Genomic DNA, 14,053 nt, shown 5'->3' on the forward strand with positions numbered 1-14,053 from the left:
ACGGCGCTCGGAGCAAGTTTGTCCCCCCTGCATTACCGTAGAAGATTTGTTGTGGTAGTTATTGAGGGCTACATGAGCAGAAATCAAGTTAGCTCGCTGAATAGTTCTGAACTGACACCTTAGCTACATGTTATTATAGGTTATTTTGGTTTTCCTTAGCGATTATTAATTGTGTTCGTAACCCCTGTATCTAAAGCTGGCTTCCTGCCTGCAGAGTATTTATGATATGATGCTATAGACAGCTAACTTACAGTAGCTTTGTGATCAGGTGCAGCATGACCCCCAGAATAATGAGGTAAGATGTAATAAGATGTAATTGAATATTTGGTTTACTTAAAGCTAAAAAGACAGATTCTTTCTGCACAGTTACAGCTTTCTGTCGACACATTTAAATTATCGCCATTGTCTTGGAAACTATTTACACACATGGTGTTATTTTCTCAACCCCATTATATTTTTGAGACTGTGCTGCTGGATTGTACAACGTTACTGAGATATTTGCGTGTTAATCGTACGTTCATCTTACAATGTAAGTTACTTACTTGATTCGATGTCATGTGATCTGTCAGTTTTCACTTTCAACAACCTTGTTGAGATCGTCTGTGTTTTTGCTACATTTGGTTGTCAGTCTTGATTTGACGAATCGTCATTGAGTAAACAATAGTTGAAATATTTAACAAATTATTAGATATTTCTTTTTGTAGAAGAAGATATGATTTATTGAAGGGCTGCTGTGTTAAACTTAGGCTGATTTATATGATTATTTAATATTACTAATATTCTCATCTTTCCCCCTTCCCCATGCAGGTTCTGTGTTCTTCATGGCCCTGTTGGATCATGTCTCTGATCTTGTTCGCCTTTGTGGTTCGGGTTAGGGATGGACTCCCCCTGTCAGCCTCCACAGACTTTGAACACAACCGAGAGCTCCAGGAGAGGAAGCACCAGCTCAGAACCATCAGCAAGTCACTGGCCCGCTTCCCTGATAGGGGCACCGTTAAGGGCCAGCAGCTCAATATACAGTAAGGACGCAGGGAAACAGAAAAGCAGGAGCAGCAGCAGACTGAGTCATTGGAGAAAGGCACAACATGCACTTTAAAGCAGCTCTGTGTGTGTTTTATTTTGGGATGCAGAAGGCAGACATGGTGTCCATGTGAGCGCAGTGGCGTCTGTGTCACACTGCGTCAGGCTGTTTGTTTACTAAACACCTTTTCTCCTCTCACCTGTTCAGCTTCGTCTCCTCAGAGGGTGTATCCTACATGAGTGTGTGCCACTGCAGCCTCCCTGTTGCTAAAGCCTTCTGCTTCCTGGAAGATCTGCGCTGGGAGTTCACAGCATGCTTCAATAGCACTGTTGTTGCCTTGGCAGCCAGGCCATATCCATTTTTGGAATTTGGTGAGGGAAGAGTTATGGTGTCACCTAGATTTGATAGTCTGCTGTTGTTTTTTGGTTTTGCTCTGAAGGTGCAAATGCTTAAAATGACGTGCATTCTCATCAATTGCAATATATTCATCCAAATCCAAATCATCCTTTGCCTGACAGACAGCACAATTCAGAAGCTGAAGCAGCAATACAACCAAAGTGGTGGTCCAGCACTCGAGGTGACTTTGGCGGAAGTTCAGGAGGATCTGAGGATCCATCCACCACAAATGATTAACTTCGATGAGGCGGAGCTAGCCAATGGCATTGCAAATGGGCACATAGAGCAAGGTCCTGCATCTGGTAAGGCGGCTTCTAAACAACAATCCAGAAAATGTGACATGTTTTAATTTTTACTGAGTAAACTATTTTCATTGTTGCTTTCTTTGGTGGAGAAGGTCAGAATCAAAGGCTTGAACCAGTGACAGCGCCAGGCATCCTCTCTCTTGTCCTTAATATCATGTGCGCGTCTTTGAATGTGATCCGTGGGGTACACCTCATAGAGTACACCTTCCAGGTATGGCCTTTACAAGGTTTAGTTGTGTGTTATTAAAGTAACAACCAAGTAGTCATTATAAAAACACAAATATACCAGTTTAAAAATAGTATTAATTCCATCTGATTGGATTCTTTTCACAGGATGATTATGAAGGCATTTGGAATGTTGTGGCATTTCTTTTGGCATTCCTCTGCTGTGCTTTTCAGGTAAATAACAGTTTTCACGTTAAGGCAATTTCTCGTTTCAAACAGGAATGAGTTAATTTCAATCTCTCTTTGACACTTTTTCTCGTCTCTGGCTCCATAGTGCCACCTCTACCTGTTCCACTCATCTCTGAAGAAGTCGAAGTCCTTCGCTCTGTTGAGCGTGATCGTCCTATGCAACCTGTACCTGCTCGGCTTTAGGAACGCGTGGCAGCTCATCTTCCACATTTCTGTGGCCTCGGTCTCCACTTTCCTCACGCTCACTCGCAAACTCCAAGACAGAAGCAATGACTGTGGGGTCTGAGGAGCACGGGCCAGTTTGATGTGCTGCACCACTCCAGTGTTCAGTGAGATTACCAGGGAAGGGAAATGCCTCCGTCCACGTCCGTGTGGATTTTTTTTTTAACAGCAGCAAAACAAAAAGACATTTGTAAATTTAGCGTCGCCACAGGAATTTCCAAGTTCCAGTAGATATTTTGTTGTACACGGTAAATATTTGCACTTTGTGTCAATTGTTTTTTCCAGACTGTAAAAGAACATTCAAATGCAGTGATTTCTGAGACCTTGTAAATTCTCCAGTTCTCCTTTAAGTAGGGGTAAGTTTTTCACAAAGATTTAGGAGTTTTTCAGTCAGAGTTGCTGACCAAAGTTTTTCATACGGAGACAATTATGTCAGTGTCTTAACTGCCGAGACTGCTTCTGATTTTCATGCATTTCTGCTAGCATTCAGTTTCAGCTGTTTGCTCCTTTTTGTTGCGCATCCACAGGCCTTTGGTTAACTTTGCATAATCGGTTTACAAAACTTGGCGAGGATTTGCAGCCGTTAACTTTGATTTTGATAGTTGCGTTAAGATATAAACACGTGCTTTCACAGTAGATAAGATGGTGATGCAGAAATTATGTAGTGTAGTTTGAGGGAGTATCAGTGAGATTTAAGGACAGCTGGGAATGCTGCTTTTAAGATGTGTTTAAATTAGCCCCTTCTCTAGGCTACCGTGTAAACTCAAGCGAGTTAACGGCGTAGCTGTGCGCCGTTTCATGCCTTACAGTGTGACAAAACAACCGTTGGTTGGTTTAATTTCATTCAGTTATCTTTTACAAGTTCTTCAATTTAAAGGCTTCGATATATGATGACTTCACAGCCATTAGGCGACAATAGGCTCTAAGGCATGATGTTGAGGCTCGTTATGTTGTAAACGGCTACCATGTTTACGACGTAAATCTACAATAAGAACTCTTTTTTTTCTTTTTTTTGTATGACCAAAACAAATACAGATGTATTTGTTTAGTTTTTTCTACTGACGTCTGCGTTGTGTAAATGTAACCTGAGGGTAAGATTTTGTGGTTTGATCCTATAATTTGTTTAAAAGCTGCACTATTAGGTTAAGAATTTTGTGAAAGTCATTGCAATTGTTTTTAGATGTTTGAATGTTGGGCTTAGGTGGCATTAGACTTGTTTGTTTGGTTTTTCTGTCAAATTCTCTCTTTCTTCGGGCTTTAAACCACAACTCCCAATCTGTCGTTCTCACTTTCATGTGAGCCGAGAAGTCTTAAGTTTCTTTCATGTTTGAATGCGAACGCAACACTCTTCCGCAGCCACATGAGTAGACTCGGTATAATTCTCTTTGTTGTGTTAGTAAAAGAAGTTGCATCAAGTCTATAGTAGAAATCCGTGAACCCGTCCTCTTAATATTTGAACCCTCGTTTGATCCAGACAGTTATCTCATGTTATCTCACAAGCCAAACTTCCTTCATTCTTTTTGGTAAGAAAAGTTTTCGTCAGCATCAGTTCATTTTTCCTTAAAACAGTTCCTTTACTCTGAGCTCAGTGATGAGAGGAGGACTGGTTGAATGAGCTGTTCTAATGCCGACTGAGGCTCTCTTTGTCAGGGTTTTAGTAGATTTTGTCACTGTTTATTAATTGTTGAAATACGGTGAGTAGAAGTGAAAAGTTGTTTCACTTGTTATGCTGCTAGGTATTTCCTGTGCAGGACATCAGTGACGTAATGTTTTTTGATACCAGGTTTGTTTAGTGATTCACGGTTTTCACAACAAAAGTTGTGACAGAACGAATCGTAAAGAAATGATCACTGTTTTAAGATAATCCAAGCAAATCATCTAGGGAACATTTTAATGAAGGATAATTATCGTCGCTTCTTTCTCTTTGATGTCCACCAGAAACCAATTTGAAAATCATTCTCAGGTATGTTGTGTACATTTCCAGAACAGTTTTTTTCTAATTTAATACAAAGCTGTGTAGTTTGTATCTGATTTGATTTGCATAAAACTGATTCAGTGGTTTTTGTCCCTGCAGAACTAACAGAACCATGTCATTCACTGTAATTGCCAAGACTACTGGTAATTACAGGGCTTTGTTTTATTTGATCTTTTTGTTTCTTGCGGCTGTGGAAAAACTGACATTTGATGATTAAATTGTGTCCTTCTCCACTCACTGAACATTCGTTTGAGAATACGCACAATTAGACACGCAGCAGAGGTTAGACACTGCAAACATGAGCAAAATGGGCAGAATTCTTCGCTCAATAGATAAACAGATGAAAGAAGCTCCATCAAAATACGAGGCGTTCAAATATTTGAACATTAAACTGGGATTTGTCTGTGTATTTTCCCAGTTTTACAGCAGATGGTGCCCTCACATAATGTTGCGTGTCACTCCATAGACTATTTCCGCTCTTAAGTGTCAGTAAGCTTTGCTACGCTTTTAATTCACAGTGTGACGATTTACTTGACAGTGTTTCATGGCTTGAAAGACAGAAGTTTTCACAGTCCTACAAAGACAATACTCAGCTAATCTAGCTATGGTTGCTCCTCTGGTCCGACACAACCTTAGGAACAAAGTGCACAGAAGGCTAAACTTAATGTTACTATTTGACATCTTTTTTTTTTTTTTTTTTTTTAAATCAAGAGGGTTTTGAACAGCTGGTGCATAAACTTTCAATAGCATGTTTCTACCTTGCCCAGAAAACACACAAAACTATCATTTTCACTTGTTTATTCTTCTGTTTAATGCAGATATTTGTGTTTCATATGAACATATAATGTAGACTTATCTTTAGACACAGACTACAGTACAGCGTTTCAGATAAGAGTTAATTTTCATCGGGTTAATGGTCCATTGCCCCAATTGATTGAAAGTGTCAAATAAGAGATGTCTTAGAAACATTTCTGCAAAGTCTCTTTAAAGAGATTTCTGGTAAATGCACGATCATTTGTCCACGGAAAGCCTGTCCCGAGTTTTGATCAAAATTGCAGCAAAGAGAGGAGATTTTCACTGTGCGGTCTGTGGCAGCAAGCGGCAGATGTGGTGAATATGAGGACACTGTGGCAAGCTGGAAATGTGATTCATTAGGCTCGGAGTGCAGACGGATTTATGGGTTCAAATCTTCAAAGGTTTTATTGAATTTTTATTCAGTAAAAGGTAAGCCTTTAGGGCAATGAATAAAAGTCCTCCAATGAAAATAAACTACATCACGTCTGTCCTTTTCTTTTTTGTTTGTGTCTTAAATGGTAGCATTCGTTCGGGTCCTCTTTCAGTGTTAACTGCAGTGTTTTTCCATCTATGAGAAGACCCCACATGGGGGGGGGGGTGTTATACTCTCTGTATGAGAGCTGAAGTTTTTACAGACAGTGGCAGAGCTTTTAAAAAAAGCAGGACAGAACACTAGATTCTGTTAGCTTCTTGAACAAACATGATTCAGAAATGTTATATTTGTGCACTCTTATTTGAGCAAAGCATTGTGGCATGTAATTTCATACCAAGTGAACCAGTCATGGCTGCCATGGTCTGCAGTTGAATCCATACAGTTTGAAGAAATTTGAGGGATATGCATCTTCTTGTGGTCATGGAAGCAGCTGCATGTGAAGGTTGAAAATCCTTTACTGTGACAGACACATTGTAACAAATGACACGTGTTGGTTTTGAACACGTGCTATGAATGATTGAAGGAGCTGCCCGTAACATGCCATCCATTCAGTGTCATTTATGTAAAAAAGTATTAATGTAACTGACTGAAAAAGAGTAAAACTCCAAAACCATAATACGACCTCTTAAACCAGTGCTGCTCATGATGTAGCTGCTCAATATCTGAAAAAAAAGTAGAACACTCTCCCACAAATATGACAGTTGTCCTCGGTTGCCACTCTTTCTTAGTCACTAGTTTACAAGCATTAACATGATTGTACCATTACCATGTTAAAACAGAATGTTCGAGATTGAGCCGATGAAAAGGAAACGGAACGTGTCCCACAGAGTTCATAGTGCCATCTTAAAACCGCATCACAACAACCTCACGTTTTTTGTCATACTTGCTTGTCGAATCACCTTTCAATAGTAAAACACAGAGACTTTCACAGCTGATTTAATCCGTCTTCATTACACTGTAATAATCGCCATTTTTCAGGTATTCATGAATGTGGTAGTTATACAGACACCGATTTCTCCTTTCTCAATGCAATATAGTGTCTCTGATTGACAGTTACTGATAGGCATGAAGTTTACATCTATGTCATTCAAGCATTTGACAGTCTTAACTTGCTGATGTTCAAAGATTGCAGCGTAAGAAGAGAAAGCTGTAACTTGATAGACTAGATCGGTAATCTCTAGAATGGGGACTTGTTCTCCATAACTGTGGAGTCATTCAGCTAATTAGTAATACCATCCATCCATTTTCTATACTGGCTTAATGCAATTAAGGGTCACAAAGGGGGCTTGAGCCTATTCCAGCTGCCATTTGGCGAGTGGCAGGGTACACCCTGGACAGGTTGCCAGTCCATCACAGAGACAAATGAGACATAACCATGCACTCTCGCTCAGAGGGCCCATTTAGAATCAGCAATCAACCTAAAATGCATGTTTTCAGACTGTGGGAGGAGGCCAGAGTACCTGGAGAAAACCCACACATGTCTGGGGCGAGCATGTAGACTCCAAACAGAAAGGCCCCAGATGGGGAACCTCACTCATGCTGTGAAGCGATGGTGCTAACCACCACACCACCATGCAGCCCTAATTAGTAATAAATATATTCTAATTTTCTGGGAAAAAATACATGAATATGTAGTCAAACCTGAATATGACGTCTTGTGACTGAGTGTCAGACACTGGTAAAGGAGCTGGAACATCAAAAGCAACAAAAAATCGAATTACTCAGAAGCTGACAAATGCAGGAACTGATCTGGCTGTAAACTGTCAGTAAATAGGAAGACAAATGCTCATTTGTCCTAGAGGTGACATCTTATGTGTCTAATCCAGCAGCCCACTGCTTCTGCTACTGCTTCAGCTTGGCTTTAGTACAAAGAGGCTAGCAGCCCAGCAGATGGGACTGAAAAGTCAGATGAAACAGGTTTGGCATCTCTGCAGTCAAACCTGCCACCATCCCTCCGAGTGTTCATACAGAAAATGCTAAACTCAATCATACCATGTTGCATATTGGAATGGGATCTTGAGAATATCTCTCTAACATTTGCACCTGCTATCATGCTCACCTAGATGAGTTGTTCATAATCGTAAATCTGACACTCACATTCTCGCACTTTTTAAACTTTAAAGTTTTGGACCGAGTGGAGACACAGATTCCCAGAAGTCCATGAACTGTTTTGCAGTGGAAGGTAGAAAAATCTGCTAACTGATAAGTTCTGTTGTGGGGAAATCTTACAACAAAAATAACACAAGGGGGGAAAATAACAGTATTATCAATATGTAATACCTAATTGTCTCTGCTTGCATGGACTAAAAGAAGTAGGAAGAAGTATAAACTTATTTAATCCTGCCCCTTTAAATACTACTTAATTATTCTTAATTATTATTTACCTCATGGGAATCCACATTTGTTTTTAAACTGAATGATGTTTGATACTTGTTTTTTTTTATCTCTACACTAAACCTAAATGGGTCTTTTTAGGCCCATTTATCAAAGTGAATCAATCCAAAAACTCCAAAAACAAACAAGCAAAACAGAACAAAAAAATCATTAAAAGAAAGAAAACATTAAGCCATGCATTCAAGAAGGCTCCTGGTTCAAATCCTGCCTTTCTGTGTGGAGTTTGCATGTTCACCACGTGCACATGTGGGTTCTCTCTGAGTACTCTGGGTTCCCCTCACCATCCAGAAACAGGCATGTTAGATTGGTGATTCGACTGGTGAGCTTTCCAAGGTTCATCCCACCTGATGGAAAGGCTCCAGCACCCCACAACCCAGGTATAAAAAAAACCAACCCCGTCAGAATAGATATGTTTTATATTCTAAAGGTTGCTCCAACGGTGCGTCCAGAAAAACAATCCTTGAGGTTTGTGCGTCCTCCCTTACAAAAGGCAGCTCCAGTGCAAGTGGGATCCTCACAATCTTTTCTTCTCCATCAGTAACAAGTTCTCTAATCAAAACATTCATAGAGGTCATCTGTTATTACCCTTAGATAAAAGTTCCACCCCTAAAAGCACAGGAGGGAAATGTGACTCATGAGCATTTCCACATTGGATCAGACATCATCCTTAAGTCTTTCCCTTAGCACAAAATCCTCTTGTGGAGGTCGGAGAGACACTGTGTGGCACATTATGTGCAGCCCTTTCAATCATTCATGCTTTCATGTTGCATAAAAAAAGGCTCAGCCATTGGAGAGAGGCTAATTGTATCAGTTCAGATTTAATGTAATGTAATTAATGTGATTAAAAGCACAGCAACAGAATACGGATCTGGAACATGACAGGCTGAATTCAGATGTCTGAATTGGGCTGCGTGTTTTGGAATCACAGCTCTGAACGTGGCCTCAGTAACCCATAAAAACAACTTTAATAAGAAGGTCAGACCTGACCTGACGAATAAGATTATGGTGAGTCTTCTGGAGTAGGAACGTAGGAAAGCTTTGGGGGATTTAATCAAAGTAAGTTGCTCTGGCACCCACCCCTATTTTTTTTAATCTTTTGTCTCAGGTCTTCGACCCAGGTGACATCATGCACTTAGCCTTTTTCTATTGATGACAGATGCATCACTCTTGACTCTCATGTCAGGTGTCTTGAGTTTCAGCAGTCTCTCTGAGTCCCTGTGTCTTCAGCATCTGAACTGGAGAATTGTTCCTTATTTTCACAAGGAGGATAGAAAAACGTTGATCCTTACACTGGACCACACTTGTAGAAGCATGTGGCAAAAATGTTGGAAAACAACTGGTTTACAGATTTGTTGCAATATTAAAATGAGTTTTGAGCCATGTTCACTTCAGTTTTTTCCAACAAACTTGGAAATCACCTTTTAAAACTGTGCTGCTTTGTGGCTTCTGTGGATTTTGGTCTGTATAGAGGAAGCCAAGGGACCTATGTACCTGTGTTTTCAGCAGTGTTTGGATATCTTCTGTCTGCATTTATAACTGTAAGAGAGGCTTTTACTCTCACACTGTGTTACAGCTGTGACATGTTGATCTGCTCAGGTCCCTCACACCTTGAGGCTTGTTCCTTATGCTCATCAGGATGAAGAATTTATAAATTTGGAGCCTTTGATGTTCTCTGCTCAGGGTAAAAACTGAACTAGACACCAAATTCCATAAAAGTTGTGAGGCTGTATAAAATGCAAATAAAAACAGAATCCAATGATTTGCAAACCAAAATGTTAAACCCAACAGAACATAGAAAAGTGAGACATTTTCTTTTTCATAGAATATAAGCTCATGGGCGGCGTGGTGGTTAGCGCCGTTGCCTCACAGTAAGCTTCCTCAAACACCCCACAGCCATGAAAAGAATGAAGTGTGTATATCTTCTTTAAAAAAGTTGGGAGGTGGGCAACAAATGATGTGATACATGAACTGGTTTGCATTTTGGCTGCTATATATAATCCAACCATTTCTTTTATGCATCTGCAGAGTAGTTTACTCTGAACTTACAAAGCTGTTCACTCGTTGGATTTTTAACATGTTTCTGCTCTGTTTACAGACCTGAAATCACAAAGAAATCCCCTGATTTCTTTTTTTTCTTCTACAATAACGAGGTTTCCCAGTTTTATAAAACTGTACTTCTTCTTCTTTAATGTTGCTTTCAATATTATGCCTATTTAGTTGTGGCACAAACATTGTATTGATATGCAACTGACAAATCAAGGGAGAGTCTGCACCTAATCATGCCAAGAAGTGGGAGAAGAAATCAGGTTCCTGCATGTGTGAACAATTTCTCCTTGACTGAGATTTTTTTTTTTAAAAAGAACCACATTCATAACTTTATAAATCAGGCAAAAAGAATCTCTATGTGCATTTCTGCCTTTGTGCATACACACAGTTTTATGCACCTACCCCAGGTATTGTACAAGGGCTGAAAGCAAAATTGGAATAAACACGGGAAACAAGTTCAACAATATGAAACAAAAAGTAAATTTAACCAAAGTGCACAAGAAAAAAAAGAATTAAACAGTAAGGATGACTGGAATACAGAACATGCAAATAAAGCAAATACTAACTGAATATAGAACTGGAAACTTTAGCTTATTCAATTTACCATATTGGCAGGCAATCTCCTCTCAACTGCAACATTGCTCTCCAAAGGCAAGTGCAAAACCTGAATTTTCTGGATTTCCACGGTAACGAGTCCCCTTGACAGCAAAAACATTACCACCACTCAGAAAAACCTCTGAATGTTTTACTCCCCTTAAACAATTGATCAGTATGGTTGATTTTCTAGTGAGATTGAGCTGCAGGGTCTTCATCAGAAATCTGAAAACCAGTGAGCTGACTGTTTAAACCCTAAATGCCAGTGAATTTCATGTGGTATGATATGACTAACGCCGTTTGCTATGTCTGACATGGACTTGATGACGTGTATACCTGTCATCTCCCATGTATGTCACTGTTCATTCTGTGTCTAAAGGTATGCACTTCTCACACTTTCACTGACATCATTTGATGTTCTACATTTTGCTTTCATAATTCTCTTAATTTACTCTTTTTGCTTTCATCCAGGTCCTGCCCTTTTATAAAAATCAAAGAGCACTCAGAAAGGCTTAAATTGATTCCATCAGTCCAACATTAACTGCTTCTATGAGACTGACCTATAAAAGAAATGTTAGAAAGGTAAACATTGATTTTAGTTCAACACAGCTTTAGTTTTTAAAAAAAATCACAGCATTACTTCAAAAAAGCGTTATTAAATTTGACTTTAAAGCAATTTACATGTTAAAATACCCTATTTACAGTATGTTTTAAAAGAAAAAGTCAATCATTATCAATATATCAATGGTATTAAAAAGCAACTAAGGGAGTGGTTGAATTAATAGAGTCACATGCAGGGTTACATTTGTAGCTACATTTTTCATGTTCAGGCTCAAACACTCAAATCACAAATTTACCCTCCAGTTTCGAAGCTTCATTGAAGAACTCTCCCAGCAAATCCAGCCCTGACAAAAATACATTGCTATCACAACATCGAGTCAAGACTTTAGATACTCCATGAGTCCCATTTTCCCCAAATGGATTATGCATTCAACCAAAAGTGAGATCAGACATCCTGTCATTGTACAAATGTGAGGAGTAACTTCCTAAACTTGTTTACACCCTGGTTAAGCATGAATCAAAGAGTGCAGCTATGAAGCCATTTCTTTTGTAGTGTGCGTTATTAATGACCGATCCCTTTAAGCAGAGAACGTAAGGGAAACTGTTTGAGGAATGCCTTTCTAATAAACTTTCTATATAACAGAATGTGCTTTAAAGAATTGAGATGAAAAAGCTGCACAGCAACAAAGCACCCATAGATTCAGAGAATTAAAGGAAAAGTTAAGCGACATGAATTGATTTATGCTTCTTATTTTACTCTTATATATTTTATGTTCTATGTAAAGCACTTTGAATTTCCTATTTGTGTAATTGTGTTACATAGATAAACCTTTTATTTTTACCTTTTATTTACCTTGCCTTCATATAGTGGGTAAGGAACTGCTTGATGCTAATGTAAAATACAGCTGTCTCTTCAGCTGGTATCCACTCGCTGAATTTTTGGAGGTTTTGACACATGCACGGTGGAAAAACTTACAGGAGTAAGCAACAGCATGTGAGCCTCAGGATTGGAAGGTAATCGAGGGTTGATATCAGAGTCAGCTGCTAATGATGAACTGTTTTTTTATTGGCATGACAGTATGATGTGAGGAGAGAACTTTTGATTTTAACCCAATAGAAATGTCCTGGAAAATATAAAAATACCTTCATTTTAACATGCAGGACTGCTGAACAGAGGCTCCTACCCTATACTGAAAGCAAAGGGGTCAGGCAAAGTGAGAGATTGGACTTGCCCTTTGATCTGGATTCAGCACTGATCAAAGGAGCCTCTCGGTGGTTTAGGCAGAGCTTCCATGTTTGCTCAGTCACTCACCTTTCCAAACATAAATATTTAGCCATCCTCATGAATACTGAAGGATGCTTAAAGGCAGAACACCTGTCTTACATTTTAAGACTCACAGGGAGTCTGAGGATAACTTCACTCGTGTTCTCTCTGATGCTGTGCAGCTGACACTGTTTCCATGAAATCTGACAGTTTTAAACTACAAACCACCCCAAAAAAACACATTCTTATTCTATGTGAACTGATTGGTGTACAAATCAAGACCAAAAATATTCAATATCTCATTTCATTGTAGAATATATACAATAAAAAAAGCCTCTACCTTACGGTAATAGCCTCAAGGCTAAGGTCTATAATAAATGGAGACAATTTCATGCAACTACCACCAGGACTGATAATCCGATAATCCGACAGGTTCACCAGTAAATTGTCCATGATGTAGAGTGTCAGCTGAGTGTCAACTTGGATACATTCACGCTCTCTTATGACGTAATCTGACGGCGCACTCCTCCTCTCCCTGTAATATACCGTTATGCCTCGGAGGTGCTGCTACAGGTCTGGTGATTAAATAATCAGACAAAACGTTATTATAGGGTCCGCTAAAATAATTTTGCATTAGGGCCCGTAGCAGACTACTTTCGTCACTGCTTAATCGTGTTATATGCATGTTCATTTCCACTTCATGGATAGAGCTAATGAAACATTAGACCCAAGACGTGTTTGTTAATCTTTTTACAGCACGCAGAGTCTTGCCTTGGTTAAGTTCTTCTTTCTGTATGGCACTAAGCACTGCGTGGAGTCCACCACGCTAAAAAGGCAGAGCGTGGACCAATAAACCCCAGGGACAACATGCGGATTAACTCCAACAACCAGAGTCTCATTATACCAAAGCAGACTCAGCGGTTTGGTGAGACCTGTCAAAAATTGTAAGTGAAGTGCAACTGAGAGGAAACGGAGGGAGAGTTGGTTTCAGACTGGCGGAGGAGAAAGATTCATTGATGGACACAGAGAGACAGAAAGATCTCAACTGAAGAAGAAGAAGAAACAGCAGAGCCAACAGCACTGTGTGAGCAGCAAAGCATACTAAAAAATAAAAGTACAGTAAGCCGGATGGACCAATGTTGAGTGCAATTCTGCTTGTGTGCATAATTGTGTTGTATCATCTGTAACGCTGCATCATTTATTTCATATAAATGCAGTTTTGTAAAAACTGAACTGTAAACAAAAACAACTTAATTTTAAATGTTCCGTAACTGGGTCGTTTGGGCCTCAAAACAAACACAAAACAAGAAAAAATGATTGTAGAAAATAACAAAGTCAAACTCAAAGTCCAAATAAGCATACTATTTTTTATCTGAAAAGGCTCAGTTCATGTCTATATCTTCTCAAAATATGGGTGCTTTTCATTTGGTGAGTCTGAGCTAAACGTATTTTCTATCTGATAAGAGAGTATGATAAGATTAGATCATCCACTGCATCCATAATACATGGCAAGCGGAGGAATTTCTGCTGTGATAAGATTTATTAACCTTTAAATGTGAGGCAGATTTTCTTTTTCTCAGAATAGTACCTCCTTTGGCTCTACCCATTTTTCCCTGCTGGACACAAAACAAAC

The 14,053-nt window shown here is 39.3% G+C and overlaps 1 protein-coding gene across 3 annotated transcripts; it reads left to right on the plus strand.

Moving 5' to 3' along the window:
• The first annotated feature begins 7 nt into the window (after positions 1 to 7).
• sec22c (SEC22 homolog C, vesicle trafficking protein) lies at positions 8 to 5,616 on the plus strand. 3 transcript variants are annotated; one of them, XM_072378650.1, is made up of 7 exons: positions 8 to 295; positions 808 to 1,019; positions 1,229 to 1,392; positions 1,540 to 1,719; positions 1,815 to 1,933; positions 2,056 to 2,121; positions 2,222 to 5,616. In XM_072378650.1, exons 2-7 carry the CDS (start codon positions 838 to 840, stop codon positions 2,420 to 2,422), a joined length of 912 nt encoding a protein of 303 aa, XP_072234751.1. In that variant the 5' UTR covers positions 8 to 295; positions 808 to 837; the 3' UTR covers positions 2,423 to 5,616. The 3 variants fall into 3 exon arrangements, with proteins under 3 accessions (XP_072234751.1, XP_072234753.1, XP_072234752.1); XM_072378652.1 differs by having other exon boundaries at positions 876 to 1,019; XM_072378651.1 differs by lacking the exon at positions 8 to 295 and adding an exon at positions 431 to 529.
• Positions 5,617 to 14,053: the final 8,437 nt, after the last annotated feature.

This window comes from Leuresthes tenuis, unplaced genomic scaffold (genome assembly GCF_036924035.1).
Source record: "Leuresthes tenuis unplaced genomic scaffold, fLeuTen1.0.hap1 SCAF_24, whole genome shotgun sequence".
Classification (NCBI taxonomy): Eukaryota; Metazoa; Chordata; class Actinopteri; order Atheriniformes; family Atherinopsidae; genus Leuresthes; species Leuresthes tenuis.

Bases quoted from the DNA above. Each gene is read 5' to 3' on its own strand.
- sec22c (XM_072378650.1), top strand. From the start codon at position 838: ATGTCTCTGATCTTGTTCGCCTTTGTGGTTCGGGTTAGGGATGGACTC. The intron at 1,720-1,814 runs GTAAGGCGGCTT...TTGGTGGAGAAG, and splicing joins AGAGCAAGGTCCTGCATCTG to GTCAGAATCAAAGGCTTGAA. The intron at 1,934-2,055 runs GTATGGCCTTTA...TTCTTTTCACAG, and splicing joins TCATAGAGTACACCTTCCAG to GATGATTATGAAGGCATTTG.